Here is a 27,616-nt window from a genome sequence, read left to right as displayed (position 1 = left end):
TCCTCAAAGGAAAGTATTCTTGGGGATTTTGTGTTCTTTAATATTTGCCTGTCTCATTTATTTAAGCTTTTTTTTTCTTTTCATTCCCTCTGATTTAGTCTTCATTTGGCCATACTATTCTAGCTCGCCCCGCATATGTATTTTGAAATAAAGCAAAAGTTTTAAATTTTGCTTGAACACCTAATCAATTTGATTTTCGAATTCTCTTAAGGACCCTGAGGGACTCTGACTTTCCCTTCCATCTATTAGGCTCATTACCAGACAACATCCTGACTCCATCTTGGGCCCTTATCAATGTCTGCAGATAAAAATGGTGACAATCCCTTTCACTGTAGGGAACATTTTCAGTTTTTTTTTTGGTGGTCTGCCTTGAATACAATAATGCTTTAAAGAGTTCCACTTTAATTTTAGCTCTGATACTTACTTAATCATGTCAGAAGTAGAGAGGGAAGCCATTGAGGCTGCTTCTGAGCGATATAGGTATAGGTATGTTGCCATGGAGCCATTGAGCTGTGGAGAAATCCTACCACAGGGAGTGATGGGAATTGTGGGGGGAGGCACAGTACTTTATCAGTCATGACTAATGCATATTCTTGAATTAATGGAGCTCTTAATTAATGGAGCAAAATGTACAATATACCCTGGATACACAATGATGAACAAAAGACCTAGGATGGGTCTCACTGAGTAGCAACAATGTCACTTTGCATGACCTTTTTGGGCAGTTAGATGAGCTTCTATCTCATGGAACAGGGCATAGCCCAATTTCCTGCATATTCAGTCTAAATGACTATGTATTTGTTCTGATTAGTTTGAGTATTGTCTGTTCTTCCTTCAGTGACTGACATTTATTTCATGTGCCTTCATGTGGTGGATAGAATATTAGACTTGGAATCTGGAAGACTTGAATTTCAATCTTTTCTCTGATGCTTGCTATGGCCATGGAAAAATGAGGATGGGGAGGAGAATTAGATTAGGTGGGATGATGTGCTATACTGAATGCTTTATTTCTTGATAACCAAGAGGATTTGGGTTTAATTCTAGTCCCTAATACTTACTGATTGTGTGACCATGAACCAGTTCTATGACCTCTCTGAAGTCTTAATCTCCTTTCTTCTCATATATAAAATAATACAATCTACTTCACAAGGGCTTTGTGATGCTCAACAGATTATGTATATAAAGTGTGTTATGAACTTCAAAGATGTCTCTATACAACTATCACTATCTAATGACATCCCATCACTCATGCTATTTCATAGTACTGACAATTATGCTAAAATTAATTTTCCTGTTGACCTATTACATGCCATAAAGACATGGTCAATTTATAAGGATGTCTATTTTTCTCCTTTGACCTGATCTGCTTCCTTGTTTTTCATTTGTATGGGATAGGACTTCTTCCACCAAACTTTGTGCTCTCTAAATGGACTGATTTAATAATCCAAAGCATTTGCTACAATTCTAACTGAAGTCCTAGGAACTAGATGTCAAGGATGCAGCTGAGCTAACTTGCCCCATACTCTTCAAATTTTTCTCTTTTCTGTCAGCATCTCATTTGTCTTATCTGGATCAAGTCACTTTGACTAATCCATGCTGAAACGTGTTCAGGTGATAGAGGAATAGGATTGCTGTGTCTCGTGGGTAGATGAAATGGAGCCAGAAGCCATCACAGTCATGTCCAACATGGTCTTGCTTTCTTTCCAACTGGCTTCATCCAGTCAGTGAAACTGTATGGTGCTCATGAGCTTGATGATTCTCTGCCCACCTCTAGGAGAGGTGAGTCATGGTCTGCTACTTATCCATCACATCAGCTTTCATCAAGGGGAATAACCATGAATATGCCTTTATAGTCTGTATGAATAAAGTCCCAGTAGATTCAGTAGAACAACAGATCAGAAGATTCAGTTGATGGCCACCTAGGTTAGAGGACATTTGTTCTGCTGAATTCCTGGTTGAGTTGGTGTGATTTCCTAGGATATGATGTTTAAGTATTGGCTCTTCCAATATAGACATAAAACTAGAGGAAATCAAGAAGACATCAGGGTGTACTGGATCTGATATCTGCAATTAAAGAATTTGACATGACAGATTGTGATGAAAGCTAGAACCACTGTGACATCTAATCCTATCAACAATCTGCATGGTAACAGCTCCCTAATGAGACTAAATGACATACATATCACTGGCACCATCTACTATGCTTTTTGCTCTTCTGGAAGCACTCCTCATTTTGGGAACCATGATAGTCATACACATTTTTTTAAGCTCAGTCTTTAAAAAAAATCCTCACCCAAGCTGAATTGAGAGCGGCTTCTTTCTTCTGGTTGAAGTGGCAATCAAAGTTTTATGTGGCTGTTCCAAAGTTAAGCTTAAGAGATTCTTGAGAGTAACTCCAAGACTCTATTCAATTTGAACTTTCCATTTATGGAACATTTCTCACTCTGGGTTCAAAGGGCATGTATTCAAAAATGGCTCTGGTTAGTTTAAAGGAAGACAGAAAGAGCTAGATGCCAATGCACAGATATAAACTACTCTGTTATTTGAGGGATTTTTTTTTGTGCTATCCAATGTGATGGGTGTGGAGAGCTTCCATATACGTTACACCTTTTATCTTCAGAATCTCTGTGAAGAAAGGCAACTAGATTTTGTCTCACAGGAGGAGAAAAAAAGAAATATAGAGCGATTAGTTCTAAGTCACACAAAGAGTCATGGCATTGCAAAAAGAAAAATCCAGGCCCTTTGAATTTCATTTTAATACTTCATTGACTAAATCACCGTGTTGAGATAAAACAAAGTTTCTCTCCCTTTGAAGCACTGAAAAAAAGATGAAAAAAGTTCTTTGTCATCAACTTGTGGTATCATGCACTTAAGAAAGACTTTTCATTGGTAACTTTATAGGGTAGTATTAGCTAGTCCCCAGTTCTAACCCTGGGTAAAATGGTGATGAAAACACAATTTTCTCTCTCTCCATATCTTAATGTTCTCATGGGCTCACTGGAGAAAAAAGCAAATTATTCACACTAAGATTTTAGCCACTTAATGACTGACATCTCCCAGGGGTAGTTCTATTTAAATACATTAAAAATTGTCACAGAGAGGACAATCTTTGATAGAAAATAATACTTTGGGCCCTTACTTGTAAAATGAGGGTTTGAGGGGAAGATATTGAATATCCCTGTGCCTTTGTGTCTATGGTTCTCTGAATTTCTGTTAGTGAACTTCAGGCAATGGTGAGGAAGATCATTGGAGAGGGAGATTAAAACAAAAACCACCTTCACTCAGACCATTTACTTACATATGAATATGTGGAATAAAAATAATATTTTAGGCTTTGATCTCATTTGTTCCACATAATAATCCTGTGATACTAACATTACTCCCATTTTACAGATGAGGAAACTGAAATTCACAAGTTTAGGTGACTTGTCCCAAATTTTGCAGCTAATAAATGTCTGAGGCCAGTTCTAAACTTAGTTTTTCCTGACTCCAAATTTGACATTTTTTCTGTACCAAAACCATGTGTGTCTAATAGCAGAACTGCATTATTTATTGCAGCAAACTTCTAGCAAAGCAGAAAGTAATTTAAAAGTATGGGTATTAATAGGTATCTGAAGATCTGAGTTCTAATTTAGACTTTGTGACTTAGTACCCATCTGCTCTTGAATACATAGCCTTTCCTTCTTGATTCTGTTTCCTTATTTCCTATAAAATAGAATAACATTGTCCTTGTGTACCTCACAGCACAAGTGTTATGTGATGAGTATTTTAATAACTATAAGTATTTACCTTACAGAGGCTCCAATGAGATCACGTACAGAACACTCTATGGAGACTTTAAAACACAATTTAAATTTTAGCTATTATTATTAATGAAAATTATTTAAATATGGCTAAAACTTAAATTAGAAACCACTGATTAGCTGATAGCCTTTATTTTGTAAATCCTTGATTTGAGCATCATTTAACCTATGTGTGGCTTTTCTCTAAATTTCTATGTCGTTAATAACATTCCATCTCCCAGTTTAAATGGACAGAGATATGAATACACTAAGAAAGTTGCGCTGTGATACTCTCAGAGCCTCAGCTGTGTTGTTCCCAGCTTCAACTAATGGTCTCTACCACTTGGCCCCTTGTTCGTTATGCGAGACCAAACATCACATGCTGCCTAAAAGAACATTGTCTTTTTGATGGCGATATATCTAAAATGTTCAGAAATTAAATTTGCCCCCTAACAAATGCTACTATTACGCTAATGACTGGGCTGCCTGTTCTTGAAACCTACTTTGCCCTGGATGATAAGACTAAGGTCGAGCCATTTAGGGTATTACTGAACAGAAACAGACTGTTTAGAGCAGAGAGGGAAGAAAATCTTTTGGATCAAACGTGTTGGACACAGAACAGTAGATGAGTGGGAGTCTTAAAAAATTATATGGAGGGGAAATTTTATTGCTTTGAATTCTTTCCAAGTTTCAGGAATCCCCCAAAGTCAAGCCAATTAGGCACTCTAGTAATAGGTATTCTTTGCCTGTCTTTTAATTTCTTTTTGCAGTGGAGAGAGGTAATATGTCTTTTTTTTCTCCCTTTCTCTACTTTCTCTTTTCATTCCTTTTTCTTCTTTCTTCCCCTTTCTTCATTTTTTGTTCCTTCCTTCCAAAGCTTTAGTGTATATTCCTAAATATATGTTATTTTCAATTTACAATGATTTATTAAGAATGTATCTCATTTTAAAGTAACCTACCAAGAAAACACATCTTTCCAGATGTTTATTGAAGGAAGCTCCCGTTATCTTAGCAACAAATTACAAAACATCATTGACCATGAATAAAATGACAGAATGGGTTTGATAAGAGAAGAGAATAAATTGGAAACAGAGACCACCATATTTCAAAATGCAGCAATGCAACATTGCCCCCACTCCAAAAGTTCATCTACCACAGTCAGTTAGCAAAGACTATATAGGAGGAATACTAATCTTTGTAGGGACTTCTGGGAGGGGTTTAACAACTTTTGAAGACTAAAAAGATATCAGTGGAAAATAATCTAAAAACAAATGCACACTGGGCAAAACCTTGAAGGTGGTAAGTGCTGGCCAGCTCTTGAAGGTAGAGGAGGAGGTGAGAAGTAAAAGAGTGGGGAGGGAAGGGAGGGAGAGTGAGAGAAAGGTGAGTTTTGGCAAGCGACAGCAGATAAGAACCCACAGTGTTTCAATAATAATACCCCAAATACAACAGAGTTGGGGAAAAAACGCCTTATTCTGTCAAATGCAATGAAGGTGACAGACTGTGTAGACAATTAATGTTTCTGGGATCCTTAGTATCTGAAAGACGGGGCCAAATAGGAGGCCATGCAGAGAACAATACAAATAATTAAGAGAGTGGAGGAATTGGCTTACAAGGAATTCGTTTTTACTCCTGTCCATCTGTTGAGATCGATTGTAGGATCAGTTTCACATCAGATAGGTCGCCTATCTGGGAACTCAACCCAGTTCTGGCAGAGGACTAACCTAGAGATCTACTTGATCTTTTCCACCCCCAGGTTCTAGGATGTAAGTAGCAATGCCTACCTTGGAAAAGTAATGAGCAATGCCAGGTGAGGCAGGAGGGAGGTCTTTCAAAATGTCTGGCAGACGTGGCTACAGAAGAGGAAAAGAAAAAGAAAAAGTGGAAGATAATCAGAATGTTTTCAATTAAGAAAAGAGAAATATTAGAGGCTGGTTTCCTTTGTGACTGTTTAGAATTGCTGTTATAATAGAGAGCCTACATGGCTATAGAGAAGCTCTCTGCTCAATTTTATAACTATTTCTATTCATTGATCTCAGCTGATTGTGTATTGTTGGGTGTTTTGCATTTGGAAATCAGTGGCTCATTATTCTGTACACCCTTTTGAAAGAGATAAAATGCTTTGTGTCCAATTTACATGTGGAAAAATGAAGTCACCAAGAGAACTTTATTTGCTTGTAGTTAGTCAGCAATTTAATGGATACATACTCACGTGTATAGGGCAGTAGGTGGTACAGTGGATAGAGTGCTGGAATTAGAGTCAAGAAGACCTGAGTTCAAAGACATCTTTGGATACCAACTGTGTGACTCTGGGCAAATCACTTCATCTTGTTTCCTCATCTGGCAAATGAGCTGGAGGAGGAAATGGCAAACCTCTCCTGTATCTTTGCAAAGAAAACCCTGAATAGAGTCATGAAGAGTTGGATGTGACTGAACACCAAAAACAAAGTCCTTAGCATAGAGATGACAACTAAATGTATAGTAGATGATGGGATCTCCAGCTGAGAGGATGAAGGGAATGTAGGGAACTTAGGATGGAGCCTTTGGGGACCTCTGCATCTGGGGAGTGTAAAATAGATGGTAAACTAGCAAAGGAGATTGAGAAGCAAGTGTCAGACAAGGAGAACAGGAGAGCAAGAGCATGAAAACTTGGCGAGTAGATCCATCTGAAGTAGGAAAAAAGGAACAAGCATTTATGAAGCAGTTATGGATGCTGGGCATTGTGCAAAGTGCTTTACAAATATTATCCCAGCTTATTCTCACAATAGCCCTGAGAGGTAGGTGATAATGTTATTTCCCATTTTTATAGTTTAAAAAATGGAGGCAAATCAGGGTTAAGTAACTAGCCTAAGGTCACCTCTGAGGATCTCTTGGAATTCAGATATTCTTGCCTCCAGATCTGGTGTTTTATATATCTTGTCACTTAGATAGGTTGAAAAGGATGAGGGCCAAAAAAAAGTACATAAAATTTGGTAATTTAGAGATCAATTAGCAACTTTTGGGAGCAGTTTCAGCTAAATATTGAGCTTCAAAGCCAGACTGCAAGGGCCTGAAGAATGAGTAAAAAGAGAAGAAATGGAGGAAGGGGTCTTCTCAGGAAGGTCCTGAGAAGAAAAGAAGGGTCCTTCTCAGAAAAGGACCATTGCCAGAATTGCCCTGAATCTAAGAACTAAAGAAAATAATTCCCTGGCTCATCAGAAGATCTAAATCTTTCCAGTCTTCCATGATAATTACTATGCATTTCATAAACAGCACAGGTTATAAGGGGAATGGGAAGAATCTTTTCAAATGTCTTTACCTTTTCAGGGGGGTAAGGAGTGGGATAAAGGGATGGAAGGGTGAGGGGAATATCATAGAAAAACTTGAATGTTTTATATTTATGTTGTTCCATATCCCTGAGTCATTTTCACAGTGTATTTTCTGTGGTGGATTTTCTTTTTAACTGTCCTATACCTGGTACACTGACTACCTTTGTGGGAAGGCATGCTATTACCCAAATTTTTACAGTTTTACAGAGACAGCTGTTCTTTTTCTCCCTAGGAATTTGACTGAGAAAGTTATCAGGGATAAAGGATAATAGCTTGAGGGGATGGTAGGGCCTAGTTATCTGAAAAATAATGGCTTGTAACTACTTTACTGTCTACCATGTTAACTAAACAGCTGAATTCTAAAAATTTTAATTCAGTGCCTGTAATCACTCAGAATTCTCTAGATAGTATTTCTGTTAAAATATCTTGTATGAAAATGTTAAATACTTAAAATAAAAATATAAAAACCAAAATATTAAAATATTTTGTGTTAAAAAAGAATAGATAGATTTTGGGACATTTTTGGAATTTTTGACATTTTGGAGAATTTGTTTTTCTTGGATAAGCATATTTATCATAATTTCTTACATATTGATAAATCATATGTATTATATTATTATCATGTTGCACACTATGTGCTACATATAAAAGTAAAAGCAGATGATAACTCTAAAAATAGGAGAGGTCAATTTGAAATAAAATATTTTGGTATAGTTTCTTTAGGTATTAAACTCCCTGCAAAAGAAGCTATTCATATTGTCATCCCAACATTTTTTCAGAATAGTCTTTGCTTATTTTCTGTCTTTGGCATTTAGAGTTTTATGCACTTCTTTTGAAGACACTTCTCAAAATATAGATCTATATAAAAAAGTTTGGATCTGGAAAGGGTTTTCAAAGTCATCTAATATAAAACCCCCTAGTTTTACAGAGAAGAAACAGAGACAGAGGTGAGGTAATGTGCCCAAAGTGAGTTATTGGTTGAGATGGGACTCTTGTACAGATCTTCTGAGTTTATATTTCCACTTTCACAAACTTCCCCTCACATGAAATGTGATAGAAATGTGAGCAGCCAATTTACAGATGGGGATATTCATCCTACCCCCACCCCTGCCCCATCAGTCTCAGGGCATGAAAATTTAGTCACATGAAATCCTGTGGAAATGGGTCTATACTGTTTCATTGAATATGTTGTGCTGGTGACCACTTTCATTTATGTGTACCTTGTTCCTTAGAGACTGTAGAAAGTTCTGGGATCACATGGACTTATCCTGGGGTCCTAACACCAAAAAGGGGTTCTTTCTCTTTGGTTGTGTCCCTAACCTGGATTGTAACAGGGAAATCTCTGAAATAAAGAGTGTGCATAAATCTTATTTGCAGTCAATTAGTCAATAAACATTTATTAAGTACCTACTTTTATTAATTATTTATTAAGTCCCAGGCTGCTGTACTATGTGCTGGGGACACAAAAGTGAAAAAAATAAAAGAGTTGGTCCTTGTTCTCAAGAAGCTTATCGTTTAATGGAGAAAGAGAACACATAAAAGAAAACTGAAAAATGGGAGGGTCTCCTAAAATTTGGATAATAGGGTGCCTTCCCACGAAGGTAGTCAGTATAGCAGGTATAGGACAGTTAAAAAATAAAATCCACCACAGAAAATACAAAGCGAAAATGACCCAGGGATAAGAATATAAGAAAAATAAATCATTCAGAATTTTCTGGGGAAACACTCTCACCCCTCTGCCCCTTACCCTCCAGCATCTGGAAAAGTAAAGACTTTTTGTGTGACATCTGAACAGATTCTTCTCATTCCCTTCATACCCGTGCTGTTTATGAAACTCATAGTAATTATCATGGAAGGCTGCCAGGGTCTAGATCTCTTGACAAGCCAGGGCATTATTTTCGTTAGTTCTTTAGATGCAGGGCAATCCTGGCAGTGGTCCTTTTTTCCACTGAGAAGTGTGCTGTTATAGAAAATTTTCTTCCTCTGGTAAATCGACACCTGAATACTAACTGGGGAACTCTCACCCCTAGAAGATAACTGTCAAGGCTGGAATAAATTTCATTTCTCTTATTTGCTATTTGCTGACCCAGACTCTGAAAAGGAAATGAAAGACAGGAAAAGCATCTACAAATTGAATGTTCAAGAAACTCCAATCTTAGCTGTTTCTGCTGTTGGCCACTATTATTTTTCCTGTTTGTTGTAGTAGAGGAGGAGGAAGGGAGATCCTCTCCCTACCGCACTGCTGGAAATCTAAAGGTTAGAAATTTAGAAAATGAAGGAAAAGTGTTTAAAAAAAAGGACAGATCTAGTCATTTCTCCTAGCTCATATAGATTATGGTTCAGAGAGATTCCTTTAGCAAATTTAACCCCCAGACTCAGTTATCCTTGATATAGCCTTCATCACTAGGGACCAATCAGAGGAGCTCACTGTTTCCTCCCAAGACCATGCCTCTGAGCCTGTCAATATTCTATAATCTCAACAAGTGTATTGGGGTAGCCGTGAAATAGATTAGGGGCTTTCCTGATCACTACGCCATACTCCAAGTGTTCAACAAATAGACTTCATTAGACTTTATTAATTATGAAAAAAATGTAAATTTGTTAGCTTCTCCTATCTCTTTAGAAAACTTGCATATATCAGAAATTAAAAATATGTTGCAGAAGGGATGACCTCACTTCAGCTAGTTTAACCTCCGAATCATATAATGTTTTTCCAGCTTAGTTCCCATTTGGAACTTCTCTACCCTTTTGAATCCAATCTAGGCAGTCTGGAGTCCAAAAGACCTGAGTTCAAATCCAGACTCAGAAACCTACTATCTATGGGACTCTGGACAAGTCACTTAACAGTGTCAGCCTGAGTTTCCTCAACTGTAAATTGGGGACAATATTAGCACCTAATCTCATGGTTGTTTTAGTATCAAATGAGATAATATTTGTAAAGGACTTAGCACAGTGCCTTGTACATAGCAGGTACCTAATAAATCTTTGTTTCCATCTATCCTTCCAGGTATGATTGGTATATGATAAACACGTCTGAAGTTCTTGAGGATGGTCCAGAACCTTAGATTTCTCAGTATCTTCTCTCTTGACTTGAGGATTTCTGTGTTCTATTTACAAATATTTAATTTCATAGACCCTCCTCTTAAGAGGAGCTGTATTTTGTGGGAACAGTAGAGTATTCTTTCTAACCTCTGATGTAAGAATAATCCAGGATTGCTAAAATTTAAAAGAAATAAAAAATAAAAATCAGTTTTCAATAACACAAATGTGAGAATTTGTAAATGCTGTAAGGATCCCAGATTTTTAAGGTAAAAGGGACCTTAGAAATCATTTTGTCAAACTTCACTTCCCATTCCAATTCCCATTTCATTGGAGAGAAAACTGAAGCCTATAGTAGTAAATAACCTTCTCTTTTTAAAATTATTTTTATTTTTATTATTTTTTAAAACCCCTACCCTCTGCCTTGGAAGGCAGAAGAGTGGTAAGGGTAGGCAATGGGGGTCAAGTGACTTACCCAGGGTCACACAGCTAGGAAGTGTCTGAGGCCGGATTTGAACCTAGGACCTCCCATCTCTAGGCCTGGCTCTCAATCCACTGAGCTATCCAGCTGCCCCAAATAACTTTCTCAAAGTAACTGACAGAGCAGGAATTTGAACCCAGGTCCTTTAATTACATATCCAGCATGCTTTGCAATTCTATTTTCTTCTCTTTTAGAGGACATAAAACTTGAAAGCATTCTTGTTCTGTGTTACTAAATGTCAGATTTTCAGTTACTTATGTAATCTAGATTAAAAACCACAGCAGGTTGTTTATTCCACTTTTTTATGAGTATAAATAAACATGGCCCTCAGGATGGTGAATACATATTTTAAAAATTACAGTAATATCCAGCAGTTTCTTCTTTTAGTTACTCTTGCTTGTGTTTACAAAATTAGAGCTTTCGATGTCAATTATTTCCTACCACTATTTATAGTGTTCACAAGAATAAATTTTGTATTTGTAAGGAAATCAGCTGCTTTCAAGAACCTTACAAATACAAATATCTAACAATTTCAAATAATTGCTGCAAAACCTACAAACCATTCTTATCTGTTCAGTGAGGAAAGTCTTCTAAGGGCCTCAACTAGGTAAGACTTCATAAGCAGAATGTGACTAAAATATACTTGAATGTAATAAAATTGTGATTCTTGCAGAAGTATATAAAAATGCATAGTTTTGCACATAATTGCCTTTTCTGAAAACATTAGGTAATTTTGGCCATATGTGCCCTAATTCTGTTTATATGAAAAATTCAACTTTTACTTTTTCTTCCTGATATATTTCATATTTCACATTTAATTTTGTCCTATTGAAGACTATATCATAGAATTAGACCACAGAATTTTAAATTTAAATGGAACTTTATTGATTACGTATTCTAACTGATGAGTAAAATGAAGCCCAGAGGGATAAAATTGTTTCCTTAATGTTCTGTAGCAAATCCAGGACAAAAATCCGAGGTTTCCTGGCTCTCATATGTTTTTCTACTTCCTTATGCTGCATCTCTAGTTTTTTTTATATTAATGGTCTCTTTCATATGGTCAGTCTCTCTTCTGGTGCAGTTAGCAATCCATTTATGTCTTCTCATTCTTTGTAATTCTTGCCTATATTCTTTCAGAAATCTTCTGTAGGGATAGTATCTCTAACAGGCTAGTGGCATTCCTCTAGGTCTTTTGATGTTTCACAGGTACCACTGAAATACTTATCTTGCTTATCTATTAATCCTTTCTTTCCTTTAAGAACTGACTCATCTTCTTTTCTAATCACCCATGCCTTTGATGCTGTTTTTATGGTCCTTTCTTTCTTTTTTTAATTTAGAATATTTTTCCATGGTTACATTATTCGTGATTCCCTCCCCATCTATGCCTTTTCCCTCCTCCTTCCCAGAGCTGACAAGCAATTCCACTGAGTTATACATGTATCACTGTTTAAAACCTATTTCTTATGGTCCTTTCTTGCATACGAGTCATCATTAATGATGGTCTACCACCTACTTATACCTGCCATATGTCTTTCCATCACCCTATAGGTTACTTACAATTTTGATTATTCTGAGATCATATTAATCCATGATTCACATCTACACTGAATTAGCAAGAGAATATTTCAGTTAAATAAAGCAACATTAGCCATGATAAAAAGTCCGGAATTATTGAAAATGGCGCACAATTTCCCCAGTATGGTATACTCCACTCTGCTTATCCAATGCTGATTGCATCTCATTTTCTATCCTGAATGTCTATAACCAAGATTTATGTGCACTGTCGGGGGACTGTCCATCTTTCTACATGCCACAACTTGGGAAATATGCAGCAAGGTAACACAGTGGATCTTGGGCTAGATTCAGGAATATCTGAGTCCTAATTTGGTCTCAGACACTTACTAGCCGTGATCCTGGGCAAATCACTTAACTTCTGTCTGTCTCAGTTTCCTTATCTATAAAATGAGGATAATAACAGAAATTTCCCAGGGACGATATCAGAATAAAATGAGAATATTTGTAAAGTGCTTTGCAAATCTTACAGTGTTATGTTAACCCTAGCTATTATATGTGTTCTTCATTCTCTTAGTTTATCTGACTGATCTTTTTTGAGTAGCTGTGGGTCTCATTGAGTTTTGTAATGTTCCTGGATTTGATGCAAGTTATGTTATTATTAACTGTATTAAAACTGACTGTAAGATCTGGAGACTTCTATTTTGACCCAATCTAGGATATTCTCCAAGACCCGGGGAATCATTTTTCATTTTGTGCCTTGATTGATCCTCTATGAGGGCATGGACAAAAATGACAAGGGATCAGTGAGCTGAGATGGGTTACAGTTTACATCATTGGACAATGTACTTTATATTGTCACAAACAAACATCCGTTGAATAACTGAAATATTGACCTGTCAGGTCATTCATAGTTTGAGAAAAGAGGTAAAACTCTCAAAAACTTGTTTCCAAAGGTATTATGAGCTGATTCTGTATAGATGTAAATCATGGACTAATCTGATCTCAGAATAATCAAAATTCTTATAAGTTACATTTTGGGTCTCATAAAGATCTTTCATTGATCTTTCAAATGTGTAATCTTTAATTTTTCATCTGAGTGTTGCCCCATAAAATTTTTATCCAAAAGCTCTTTTTCTCTCCCTAACGTACTCAATTACTTTTCTTGGGGGGAGGAGGGGAGGGAAGGGTATATGCTCCATTAAATTAAACTATGTATTCTAATATAATCATCCAATATCTATCATAAATGTTGGGAAATTGTTTTTACTATCTTTGCCCAGGAAATGATCTTTATCATACTATTAAAGTGAAACCAAGTCAACCAAAACAATGACCACATACTATAAGGTTTTATTTTCTGATACATATTATGTGTTATAAATTTACCTTTATATTTTAAATGTTTTTAAAATGCTGTGCTTCCTCCACTGCTCTCCTCTTTCTTACCTTATCTTCTCCATCTTAAGGCTAAGAGGGTCAGACTTGATAAGCTGCAAGTTCTCACTTAGCTCTAAATCCCATGATATATAAAGATATTTTTACTTAACTTTTCAAATATTTCAATTTACTTGAGAGGGAGGAAATGGCATAGTGCCTATACTGTTGTACCTGGAGTCACAGAATCATAGATTTGGAGCTGAAAGAGTCCTTGGAAACCATGAAGTCCAAAGATCTCACTTTACAGATGAGAAACTGAGGTAGAGAGAGGTTTTGAAGAACTGAGTTTAAATATTTTCTCTGACTCTAGCTGTGTCAAATAACAAATAAATTATGACCTCCTTGAACCTCAGTTTCTCATTTCTAAAATGGGGATGACAGTATTTACTTAAAAGGACTGGTGTGAGGCTCAAATATGTATATATATATATATATATATAAAACAATTCAAATAGAAAAATTTCAATGAGGCTCAAATATATATATATATATATATATAACCGATATATATAACAAACACATAACAAATAAATAACAAATATATATGTATAACAAATATATATGTATATATAACAATTCAAATGGAAAAATTTCAAATCTTTTCCTTCAAATCCAAATGATTGGGTCTCAAGTGGAGGACCACCAGGTCTTACCATCTGCCCTGCCACTGGATCCTAAGGTTCTTTGGGACTCTACCTTTTACCATCCCTTTTTCCACTATAATTTCTAGATTCTGACATACAGGCCTATGATCTTTTGATGCATTCTCAGGATCCCTGAGCTTTGCCTTCCACCCTCTACAAATTCCTTAGACTTTTTGGGCCTTTCCATCTGTCCTGCAACTGATTCCCTTATCTCTGTCATCTTTCCAATTAGACTGAGAACATCTGGAGAACAAAGTCTGCCTCACTTTTTCTTCTTTATATTCCAAGTGCTTAGGACAATGCTTGGCATATTGTCAGCCTTTTATAAATGCGCTATCACTTCATTCATTCATTCATTCATTCATTCATTCATTCATTCATTCATTTGTGGCTGTATAAAACTCAGTGTTTTAACATTTTTCCTAAGGAGTTTAAAATTTTAGGGTGCTTAAGTTTAATGTTGTAATTCTGGCATGTTGTTGATTAGTATAATTACTATATTAAATTATCTGAAGAGCATATGGGAGCCTTGATTCTCCAGTCTGCTGCCCTTCTCAGCCACTACCACAAATGACTACATAATGGGGAGGAAAGACTCATTTATATGCTGGAAATGTCTGTGAACTTTTATCGAAGGAGGACATAGAGAGAGAATGTCTAGCCTAGCTAAATCTCCCTTACATTGTGGATAAAAATCTCGAGTGAATGTGGAAGGATGGAAAAGATTTGAATAAGGCTCCAGAGGATGCTTGCCCCTCCGCACTTAGGGAACATGCATTCCCATCATGGACAGAAGGGAGCAGAACAGGAAAGCTATGTAAAGCAAGAAACGAACAGCCATTATTGTCTTCAGCTCATACTATCTAATCCTGAAGTATGGAACGACTGGGTAACAATAAGGTTGGCTATAAATCGCTTTGACTGACTGACACGCTGGTGAGTCTGTTACAACAGACACACGAAGGTGCCATCTTTCCTTTGATAATTCAATATGTGTGTGCATTCTCCTTCACCCCCTTCTCTCTCTACTGGTTAGCTGTGCAGCAATATGCCTTCCCCAGGAACTCAATGCAAGATCACTATTTTCCTGCAGCCAATCTCTCATTGTTTTTCTCTCACAGGCGAACATCAACATCCCAATGGGAGCCTTTCGACCAGGAGCGGGACAACCTCCCAAAAGAAAAGAATTTACTCCTGAAACAGATGAGGTAAGGAAAAGTGAAGAAAAACATGGGCTGAGATGCTTTTTGTTGGCTCCATCTCTTCCCACTAGGGGGGAGCAGAGGCCAGCAGCTTGGTTCTTTTTGGGTCTGGGAGAGAATTAATGTCTGAGAGAGCCATGTAGTCTGGACACAGCTCCTCCATCTATCTCCTCAATATATTCAGTGGAATTTCCTCTCCCCCAACCCCCAGAACCCAGCTTAATTAGTTTGGAGCCCATTTTCCTGGGCAATTGTATTTCAATGCTGAGTTGAAAGCTTTGTATGGCAAAAGAGTCCCCTAAACATTTATTGGTTGATTTGTGGAGGATTCAAAGCGATTCATGTAGGGGAATGTGGAGAGAGAGCCTGGAAGGGCATTTAAAAAATAATTATATCCAATCTATTTGCTGTTTTTGCTGCAGCTTAGAGGTTTGTATCTGAATGAATGGGATGAATTTAAGGGTAGCTTTTGAGGTGCATGTGAGATAAGTGGGTGGGCATGCCAAAAAAGCAAACAAAATTGTATAGAAGCATTAAAAAATGTAAAAAGAATGAATTAAGTCAAAAATGTCCTTTCCAAAACAATGACAACATTTTTGCAATAAGCTGTCCCAGAAAATCTTCTCTGTGGCTTTTTCCACCCCCTTCTCTTCTTTACCAAGAAATTGCTCAGTTTAAATGGAGGTCAGATCATAAAGGCTAATAATGAAGCCAAGATGAAGGTTCTTTGTTTCCTTTTAAATGTTTATTTCTTTCCCTGTGTGTAACTTCCCTGATAAAATTGAGAGCGTTTGTCTTTAAAGAAATAATAATTTAAAAGTTTTAGGAGTATTGGCTACAATAAGGCAAAGGAAATGGAATGAAATGGGACTCAGAGGGCAAAGTGGATAGGCATTAAAACATTTTTAAAGGTTGTTTTAACTCCTGGACAAAGTGGTTTTGATGTTGGACCCCAAAGAACACCAAATACCAAATCTGTGGTTTCTAATAAAACTTTATTCCTTTGTGTCCAATCTTTTCCCTATGAACATTCTTGAAGTGGTTAAGTGTTTAAGCCAAAGAGAAATATGCAATTTAGAGGAGGCAGTTGGAGGATTTTATTCCCAGGGCTGGAGGCCTATCCCTTCTATCTCCTCCATTTCCAGGTCCAGAGTTCCCAGTGCTAACTAGATATTTTGAACTAGGGTAGATAAATAGAGAGAAAGATAAATAGATAGATAAATGGATGGATAGCTGCATGCATGGATGGATGGGTGGATGGATAGATAGGCAAGTTATTTATTAGATACTTAGTATGTATTTTTTAATGCCAGGGATATAAAAATAAGATGGTCTCTATTCTCAAAGAGCTAATACAGGGGAGCCAAAACCTAAAAGAGATCTGGAAAGAGTGAAAAGGAGGAGGGTCCCCATGTCAGAACAAGCATAGACTATCTCAGTCTCATCTGCTTTTGTGACTATATCTGCCCTTTTAGCTACTGCTGTGACTGTCATTATTATGGTGCTTCTGGCCTCAGGTCATGAGACCAGACTACTGAAGCCTCCTCATTACTCACATGTGTGATCACCCTAGTTGCCTGGTAAAGTGTAAAGCTTACAGTCTTCCCACTAGCTAACTAGAGAATTAAGACAACATAGTTTTCAGGGGCAAGTGGAATAGATTTCCCCTTTTTGGGAATTCCTTTGCCCTGGTAGAAGGGAAGAAGATTAGTTTTCAATGGCAAATTCCAGTTGCATTTAATCCCCTCCTAAGAAAAATCCAAAGAAAATGTGGAATCAGAAAGAAAAATAATTTTTGCCATTGTGTATAAATGAACTAGGACAATTTTTTCACTGGAGTAGGCTGGTAACCCACTAATCTGACTTTGAAGATGAGAGGCTGATCCAGAAAAAGCTAGTGACTTGTAAGGATAAGAAGAAACCAGCCTGAGGTGAAGATTATAATGAAAAAAAAAGAATATTGGAGCATCACTTTAAAAGATAGCTCAGTTGGGTATGGTAGACTTGGTTTTCTAGTATTCTTTCACTCACCCTCTTGGCTAAAGATTCCAAGAATAATAAGTAGGGCTATACCTCACCACGGCTTTGCTCAATTTGGGAACACCTGGACCTCAGCTGAAAGTCTTGCTCTGTTCAAATTCCACCCATTATACTACCCATGTCACCTTAGAAAAATCATTTGCCCATCTACAGCCTTACTATCTTTATTTGTAAAATTATAGGGTTGTATTAGATCAAGGTTCTTAACCTTGGGTTAATGAGTTTGTTTAAGAAATATTCTGGTAACTGCATTTCAACATAATTGGTTTTCTTTATAATCCTATGTATTTCATTTTATGCATTTAAAAAAAACATTAACTTCTGTCAGTATCAATTCTAAGACAGAAGAGCAGAAAGGACGAAGCAATCAGGGTTAAGTGACTTGCTCAGAGCCACGCAGCCGGGAAACATCTAAGACTGGATTTGAACCCAGATCCTTCTGATTCCACATTTTATACATTTAAAAACATTATTCTGAGAAGGGATCCATGGACCTTACCAGTTTACCAAAGGTATCCATGACACACAAAAAAATTGATCAACTTGGATTAATTAGATGGTTCTGTCTAACATTATGTGGTATTTATTTAGTCTGTTAACTAATTATTTTGCCTTTATGATGCTAAGTAGTTTTCTAAAATTAATTTTGTCAAGGGATTAGTGAACTGGTAATTCAATCACTAAATTGATTGAAATGATTATAAATCATTTTGATTTTGCTTTACCACTTTTTCATAGAAATTCTGTCACTTGGTTCTTGTTTGAACAACTGATTCATTAGATGTTTGGGGAAATATTTTGCCATTAATGATTAGGATTTTACCCTAATTTTATCTTTCTTTGAATGGTTTTGGCACATCCTGAAAGGGAAAATTTCATTTTCTAGTTGCAAAAAACTGCTATGTGGACTTGTAGAGTTGCTTTATATATCTGGGCTTCGGTTTCTTCATATGTAAAATGGAGGAGGTAACTCTGAGTGAGAGACAACTATTATTTTTGGAAAGAACATTAGACTTGGAGTCAGGAGCTCTAGACTTAAATTCTGCTCAAAACCTTATTATGTATATATGTTGATGGGCAAGTTACCTAATAGTTCCTATGCCTCAGTTTCCTCATCTGTAAAAGAGGATTAATGATATTTGTCCTATTTGCTTTGCTGAGTTGTGATGAATGTGCTTTATAAAATTTAACACACAATCTAAATGTCTTAGGTTTGTTCTAGAATGAGCCTAAGAGCTCTTCACATAAGCACTATGAATTTATTGAATTGCATTGGATTTTAAGGTCCTTATCAGTTCTGAAAGTATATGATTATGCAAATGCTTTATAATGAAAGACTATATTATGTCATGCTATGGGCAGGGGTATCCCCAAAGTTCTAAAGAGCATAAAGTACTCTTTCAGCCACAGGGCTCCTTTGCTAAGATTCTAATGATTCCAGCAACTTTGAGGAGGGAGTGAAGTGTGCTCCCTGAGGCTTCATTCCATTCTCTTTGGTTGTTGGTGACTCCCATGGCTAGACCAGCTGCTACAGCTGCAATAAGGTAAGATAGGGCGGAAGGGAGAGATATGTTTCTAGTGTCCCAAATTCCAAAGTGTTTTGGAACACATTTTCGTTTAGAAGTAACATATATTCAAAGAATGGTTATGTCTTGGTGGAGTCATGGCCTTGGCTGGGATCTGTGGCCTTGAATAGAAACCTAATTTTCATTTATAACTTGGCATTTATGGTAAAAATGTACGATAAATACCTCCAAATGGCTATAAACTGTCTATCAGTCAGAGGTGTGTGTACAGTTGAGTGTTCAGACCTATAATTCTTGTATTAAGCTGATCCTTTCTGTCTAAAGAGAGTGCAGGGTATTGTCTCTCATCACTGGGTATTTTATAGTATTGATGGAAGAAATCATTTGTAATGTCTACTGTAAAACTTGAAATATTTTGGAGCTAAGTGAATATGCTTATTGCTACTTACAATCCCAACCTTTTAGTCCCAATAGTTCTGTTTGAACATTTTTTTTGACTTTATTTTCTGTTTAACTGAAGACAACTTTTGTGGTAGACTCACAAGTTTCATTGTTGTATTATAACAGTATTACATGTCAACAATGTAGTTATGACCTTTACATAAAAACCCAAATATTTAGTCAATTTGCAGTGTTTTAATTTAATCTTTGTATACCTTCCATTTTTAAATGCTTAAATGAATACTATATTGCAAGAAAAATGTAGTGATATAATTAACCAGCCATTAAAAATTTACTTCTACAAGAAAATAGGGCATCCCTAATCCACTCAGCAGGGCTCGAATCTGGAAAAGGAAGGTACTTTTGTACTGGTTGCAAAAGGAAAGGTTTTTGCATTGGAATCCTCTCGAGTGTCCACAAAGATTTTAGGCACCATCCAAGGAGCTCAGGGTGACCCTCCAGTGGCTTCACCAGTCCTGCTTTAGTTGCTTAATTACTGCTCTGCTTGGGATCCTTCAATTGGTTCTCCATCTGATTTGTATAGACTTGGTTTGACATTGTTTTCAAATGAGCTATGAAAAAAAGCTACTGGATATTCACAAACTGTCCATCAGTCTTCCAGTTAGTCAAAAAGCAAAGTCGTAGTTGAGTGCATGGCCTCCTCCATTAGACTGTGGTCTTCTTGAGGGCAGGGACTGTCTTGCTTCTCTTTGAGGCTCTCAGCACAGTGCTTGTACATAAGGCTTAAAAGGAATGATGGCTCGCTGACTGACTGCTTATTGTGTACCAGATGCTACACTGAAATCTGTGTTATAAAGAAAGGCAAAAGACAGTCCCTGTCTTCAAGGAACTCACATCCTACTGAGGGGAGACAATATGTTAACAAGATATATATTCAAGATAAATAAATAAAAATTCAAGATAAGTAAGGGGCAGAGAGGTGGCTCAGTGGATAAAAAGCCAGTGGGAAAAAAATGGAAACCCTGGGTTCAAATTTGGTCTCAGACACTTCTTAGTGTGACCCTGGGCAAGTTACTTAAACCCCATTGTCTAGCCCTTACTGCTCTTCTGCCTTTAAAGATAGAAGGTAAGATTTTTTTAAAAAAGATAGAAAATGGAAGGTAATTCTGGAGGAAAGGCACAATCACAGTGGAATTGGAAAGGTATAAGCAAGCCTGCCTCACTCTTCAAACCTCTCTTCCCAATATCACCCCCTTCCATTTCCTAATTGTTCCACCAATTATCATTATGAATGAAAACTCTTTGGCATTATTAAATTAAAATTCCTTTCCCTGGCTGTGTTCAGTGCACTGAGTCTGAGTTAAAAAATTGTATCAACCGAATTAAATATTACACAATATGGGAAGATTAGCAGTAGAGATAGCCAGTAATTCACAGGTGACAAAATTCAAGAAAGGAGCCAATGATAGAATCCATGGCCTATATCTATAAGTATGTGCTCAATGTATGGGTAACAGGTAAGATGAAGATCTCTAACATAAAGTGACAAGTTTGTTCTTAAAGGTATCACTAAAACTTGAATGAGATGGGACAAGCAGTATTCTGGAGCCAGCTCTGACCATCCTGAGAGAATTGATTGGATCTCTGTTCACCCTACTGCTAGGTCCCATTATTTACTGACTTATTCCCATAATAGCATAGAACATAAGTACAAAACATTTCCCCCCAACATCTGAGGCAAGCTCTTCCCTATATCAACTCTGTCCTTAGAGAGAATGTGTTTAAACTTGGCACAGTTTCTACATAACTTTAATATTACCAGATTCAAATTTGGCATATCCCCTAACCTTGGGCAGGGTCCCAAAAGTCATTCTTTGGGGCACCGATAATGACTGTCTGTCTCTCAAAGCCCAGAATGGACTCTGTTCACAGATCTCCTGGTGGCTTGGTTTCTTGACCTTGAGAAACTTCCAAGGAAATAGTCATTTCGAATCTTCTTCACTTAAAAGCAAGAAAGAATAGACACAACAAAGACGGAAGCAATAGCAAGGTTAGGCATTCTCAATTTCATGCTTGCTGCTTGTGAGAGAAAGCCTGAAGCCCTTCCTTACTCACTCAAAGGCTCTCAACAGTTCATCTTCTTTCTCCAGTGTTAGGAAGTTTAGAAACAGCCCCTAGCAAGAGAATTACCCTTACTGCTGAGGGCCTTTTAAATTTAGATTGTCTGTATAGCCAATCTAAAAAGCTTTAATCATTTCTAGGAGACCTAAAATACAAAATATCTGCATGTTTCAAAATCCATGTGGGGATTGCACCAGGCAAGCATATTTATAAAGATTGGACTCAGTGGCCAGTTCCACATTACAACTTTATGACACTTTCATTCTTCAAAGGTAGAAGAATCAACAAGGGGAGCTTCTGTTTTAAATATGATTTTGACGAATAAAGAGGAAATGGTTGTTAAAATAAAAGTGATGGAAACATTGGAGAAAAGTGCCTGTTTCATGTTAGAATTTGTGTTGAGCTTGAGGAAAAGTGGAAATAATCTGATAGCCACTCCAGATTTTTGGAGAGCAGATTTCAAAAACTAAAAAAGGAGTCTCTCTCTCTCTCTCTCTCTCTCTCTCTTTCTCTCTCTCTCTCTCTCTCTCTCCTCTTACCTTTGCGTATTGGTTCTTGGTTCTAAGGGAAAAGAGTGGTAAAGACTAGGCAATTGAGGTTAAGTGACTTGCCTAGTTAGGAAATGTCTGAGGTCAGATTTGAACCTAGGACCTCCCATCTCTAGGCCTGGTTCTCAATCTAGCTGCCCCTGAGGTCATATTTTATAATTGAAGCCAGCTCAAGAAGGATGGAAGCTCTCAAGAATGGGTTAGTTTTTAAAGAAAATATTTTTATTCTGAACTTCATGGACACCAACACTGTGCCAGGAATCTCTATTATGTATAGTTCGCTTTTCTTTTTAAGGATATGATAAGGATAGGATAAATCCTTTCTTTTTATTTGAAAAATTAAATTAAATTAATTAATTTAGAATATTTTTTTGGGGTTACATTATTCATGTTCTTTCCCTCCCCTCCTCCCACTCCACTCCCATAGCCAATGAGCAATTCCATTGGGTTTTACACAACATTTACCTTTCAAAGGTCCTGCTTGTCTGTGTTTCCTTTTAGCTTGTGTTCTGGTATCTTTTATGCATTTAAAAATGCTTCAATAGCCCTCTGGTATCCCTTTTTCTTTTCTTTTTTTGTGGTAAAGGCTAGGCAATGCAGTTTAAGTGACTTACCCAGGGTCACACAGCTAGGAAGTATCCGAGATCAGATTTGAACCTAGTCTCTAGGTCTGGCTCTCAATCCACTGAACCACCCATCTGCCCCCTCCATTTTTCTTTTAGAAAGTTCTGTAGTTGGCTCTCTTCTCCTTTCCAGCCCCTCCAATTGAAAAAAAGAAAGAAAAACAACAGTGTTTTGTAATGAATATGAATAATTATGCACAGCAACCCACATTGGCTGTGTCCACAAATATATGTCTCAGTCTTCAGCCTGAAGCCGTACTTTGCTTGTCAAGAAAGAGGTAACATGTCTCATTGCTGGTTCTCTTGAATCACCATTCGTTATTTCATTAATCAGAGTTTAAGGAATCTTTATTCTAAGGGTACAAAGAAAAATAATTCCATTGAGAGAGAAAAGGAGAGACTGATATGGCTGAATACCAAGAAACTCATTGATAGTTTGGAATTCAAAGTCAAACACTGGGGGTAGAAACAAGGGCAGGAAATAGAAAATATATATAAAAGAATGTCATGGTCCAGCAAGGCTAAATGTAAATGCTCTGGAGAAAAAGAGCTTCCCACCCCCTCTCTCCTAAACTGGGGAACAGAAGAGGCTCAAAGAAGAGATAAACTACTATTTAGGTGGATACAATGATAACAGATGGCAGAAAGAATAGAGAACTACTTAAATATTGTTTTGCTTGTTTTCTCTCTTAAGGAGAATAATTATTAGATTAGAAAAGACAGAATAAAATGGCTATTAGAGTGTTTAAGTCCAAGATAAATAAGCATATAATAAGAGAATACCTAGCTGCTCTCAGTGAATTCAAGCCATTAGGCTCAGATTATGTATATTCCAGAGTACTGGACCAGCAAATGTGATAGCTAAAATGCTATCAGTAATCTTTGAAAGATCCTGGAGAACTAGAGAGATAACATTTTGAACACAGAAAATGGCCCAGCTTTCTAGAAAAGGAAGGCAGTGGAGTTTACAAACTATAGGTCAATCAATTGGTCAATAAATATTTATTAAGAACCCACTATATACCAGGCACTGTGTTGTGCTGGGTCAATGAGCCTGAACTAATTGAAGCTAACTTCGGTTCCTGCAAATATTCTAGGATGTGTTATTAAAGGGGAAGTTTATGAACAAGGGAAAATAGTGCTTGAGAAATTTAAGAACAGTTTGTGCTTAATCGAGTGTGTGTATATTTAAGTGTTATTATGCAGATAGATCATGGGAATACTGTAGATATTATTTACTTTGACTTTTAGCAAAACATCCAACAGATAAAAGTGGATGTAGAACTGGTTAAATGGCCACCCAAAGAATCACCATGAATAGGTTCACATTGAGGGAGATATCTTTTGGAGTGTCTAAGGTATTTTCCCCTGACTTTATACTTTTCAACATTTTTGTCAGTATCATGGATGAGGTCTCACATAGCATGCATATTAAATATGTAGATGACATTAAGCTGGAAGGTATAGAAAGAAGGAGGGATCTAAGTGGATTCCTTCCAGAAGTTCAGAAGAAGTAAAGCCAGGATTTGAGAGTTCACAAGACAAGACTAATGACTGAAGGAACTGTAGACAGTTAACTAGGAGAAGAAAAGACTGAATACTTGAATAATTGTCACGTAGAAGAGAGGTGATACTTTTTCTACTTGGCCCTAAAAGGAAGAACTAAGAGAAGTAGATGAAAGTTGAAGAGAGACTGCTTTAAAGAAAACAACATAAAGAAAAGTTTCCTAATTGTTAGAATTACCCCAAAGTGTAGCTGAGGGTCTTGGGAGGTAATGACGTCCTACCTTGCTAAAGGGCTTCATTTGAAGCCTGAATGACTACTTCATGATTATCTTTGCAAGAGATATTATAGATGAGATTCTTTGGCAGCAATGCTTGGATGAGATTGCCTCTGAGGTCCTTATAATGTTGAGCTTCTCTATTACTATGAGTCAATGAAAAGTGACCATTTGCTGATTTCCTTCCCAAGTACAAAACAAGATTCTTAAATTAAGATAAATCAAAGAAGAGATCAACACATAACTTTATTTTTTTAAAAGATGAAGTCTTGTTAGTTGAAAAGTTTCCCACACTTGCAGCACACTATTTGGATATTTAATTTTTAAAACAACATTATTTTCATTCTTATGCATCTTCATCATTTGAAAACAAAACTCTGTGTCTTATCAAAGAAGAATAAATACTCTAAACTTTAAATTTCTTGGAAGAAAATCCCCATTCAAATATTAGATACTACACTTATCATCATTATTTTTTATTTTTTGTAAGTTGACATATCAGCTCTGCAATATAAATTCACATGCATCCATTATTCTTGTATGTAAAGTTTACAAATATATCAGGCAGGGATGTTACAAAGATACAGAATGTGATTTTACCCAGGAGCTTAACAGGTTGAATTGGAAGCATTTTTCTTCTTTTTTTCCCATTTCCTTTCTATATTTTACCTCTTTTGAAACTGTTGAACCATTTTCAAGGAAGGAAGCATCATTCATGTCACCACTATACATATTAAAAAAACATTTTTATAGCCTGCTAAATATTTCTTTCAAAGGAAGTCCCAAAAGAATTTTCTAGAATGCCAGTTTCAGCAAATGGTCTTTAAGCTTCTTCTCCATTCTTGTTTCTAAATGTTTATACAAGAGGAGGAAGTACAGCCCTGTGGTTCTTAGTTTATTATACCTATGGAAAAGCAATTATTTCCAGATGTGTGCTGTAGGTATAAAAGGTATTGTGCTGTTTTGCTATTGTGTAAGAGTAACGAATATGCTAACTTGAGTAGCACCTTGAGAATCAAAGGCAACAAGTAAAAGAAAATGTCATTAGCCCTTAAGTATGTTTTATTTTTTTCACTTAGCCTGTGAATTAGCTCCATTAAAGGAACACCAATTCATTCATTCTACTTTTTATCCAAATTACATTAGAGCTGCTTCACCCTCCTTGGGGTGGTAAATAGGATTATATAGATTATACCACTGCTGTTATGGTGGTATCTCCATATTCCTCAGGCTATGAGAGAAGACACATCACACGTACAAGAAAAAACTCATGACAGAAATAAAGCAAAAAAAATGGAATATTTTGTTGTACAGTTAGTCTCTTAACAGTTTCCTTTTTGGCTGTGGATAACATTTTCTATCATGAATCCCTTCTTAAAACCTTGCATTGCTAATAATTATTTAGTCTTTCAATAGTTGGTCATCATACAATATTTCTGTTATTGTACACAGTGTTCTCCTGGTTCTGCTCACTTCACTTTGCATCAGTTCATATTAGCCTTTCCAGTTTTTTCTGAACTCATCTTGTTCATCATTTCTTATGGTGCATTAGTATTCCACAACTATCATATACCAACAAATTGTTCATTCATCCCCCAATTAATGGACATTCCCCCAGTTTCTAATTCTTTGCCATTACAAAAAGAGTTGCTATAAATATTTCAGTAAAAGTAAGTCTTTTCCCTCTATCTTTAATCTATTGGAATACACAGTAATGGAATCACTGGGTCAAAGGGTATACACAGTCTTATGGTCCTTTGGTCATAGTTCCAGATTTACTGCAGCAATTTTTAATGATTTCTCATTTATGTGAATTCTAGACATTTTCAAAGAGAATCTCTTACCCATTTCACATCCAACATTTGATGTCAAAGGATCTCCAAACAAATGATTATGTAATAAATCAGAGTTCATTTAGGGAGTGGAAAAGGAGAAAACCCATGCCCAAGACTCAGACGTTCAAATGAGATTTATTAAAGAATATTCTGTACAGCTTGCAGAGACCACAGTCTGGAGATAGGGAGGCTGCAAATCTCTGGGTCTGTGTCCAGATTGAGGTGGTTACTGTGGCAGTTCCAACAGAAGAGAGGAGATGTGGCTGCTCTTCTAAACATATGAAAAATTTATTTCTAATACATTGAATTATTTCTATTTCTAGATTTTGAATTGAGGCTCATGTTTGTCCTTTACACTTCTTTACTCATTTCTTAGTTCCTGGCAAGGAATGTTTCTTACATCTCCCATCCTAGAATATCTCCAATTGTATGATGATTGAACAGTGAGATTACAGGTTTTGTCTTGCCCAGTAAATAAAAACCTGGTTAGGCCAAGTGTGTCCAAGTGCAGCAGAAGAGAGTGCTTGAGTCCCCTTTGGAGTGAATGGAGAATGCCTCTCTTAATTTGATGAGTCCTGATTGGAGGGCCAGGGTTTGTGATTTTCCATTATCAACCAAAGAACCAGAAAGGAATTGAGAGAATGATGGACCACCTTCTCATTGGCTATCCACCAATTAGAGATGTCTTGGGATGTGTAGGGGAAAGCTGAATAATAAGCTTCCAAAATTGCATTTAGTGATCCATGAGATTGAATTTCTTGGTCTTTGGTCACTGAGAAAGATCACTGACCAATTAATTTATTGATTATTACTAGCCTGATCAATAAATTGATTTTCATACCTGGAACCCAATCTCTTGGAATTTTTAGTTGTTGCACATGATTTTCTTGCTTTCTCCTTTTGTTTAGGAAAAGTCTCATTTCCAGCATGTGTTAGGTTTGCTCTCTCACTTTTTGAGGGCTCCATGGTGGTGATTGGTAGAGAAAGAAAGGAGTTAGCTGATATCCTTGCTTCCAGATCTATGTTTTGGTCTCTTAAATTATTATAATTAGTAGATATGGCAGTGAAATGAGAAAGACACGGTGGGAAAAGAATTTGACATATTCAGTGGCTAACTTGAGACCTGTCTGCTCTTTGTGGCCTTGGTTAGACTTCTGAGAAACTCTGGGAAGGTGGTAATAGGCTGATACAAAGAACAGAGGAGCAAAAGTTTATTACTGGCCTGAATGTTCCTTTTCTTTTTCTTCCTTCCTTCCTTCCTTCCTTCCTTCCTTCCTTCCTTCCTTCCTTCCTTCCTTCCTTCCTTCCTTCCTTCCTTCCTTCCTTCCTTCC

The 27,616-nt window shown here is 36.7% G+C and overlaps 1 protein-coding gene across 2 annotated transcripts in view; it reads left to right on the top strand.

The window, feature by feature from the left end:
• The window catches only part of SMPX (small muscle protein X-linked), a 99,784-nt gene that overhangs the window by 13,184 nt on the left and 58,984 nt on the right, over nucleotides 1-27,616 (top strand). For both annotated transcript variants that reach the window (XM_044670138.1, XM_044670139.1), the window contains exon 3: nucleotides 15,328-15,414. In XM_044670138.1, coding sequence (XP_044526073.1) covers nucleotides 15,328-15,414 — 87 coding nt within the window. The remainder of the gene's footprint in view (nucleotides 1-15,327; nucleotides 15,415-27,616) is intronic.

Source organism: Gracilinanus agilis, chromosome 3, assembly GCF_016433145.1.
Source record: "Gracilinanus agilis isolate LMUSP501 chromosome 3, AgileGrace, whole genome shotgun sequence".
Lineage (NCBI taxonomy): Eukaryota > Metazoa > Chordata > Mammalia > Didelphimorphia > Didelphidae > Gracilinanus > Gracilinanus agilis.
The sequence above is the reverse complement of the archived record's forward strand: the minus strand, read 5'-3'. Positions and strand labels throughout refer to the sequence as shown.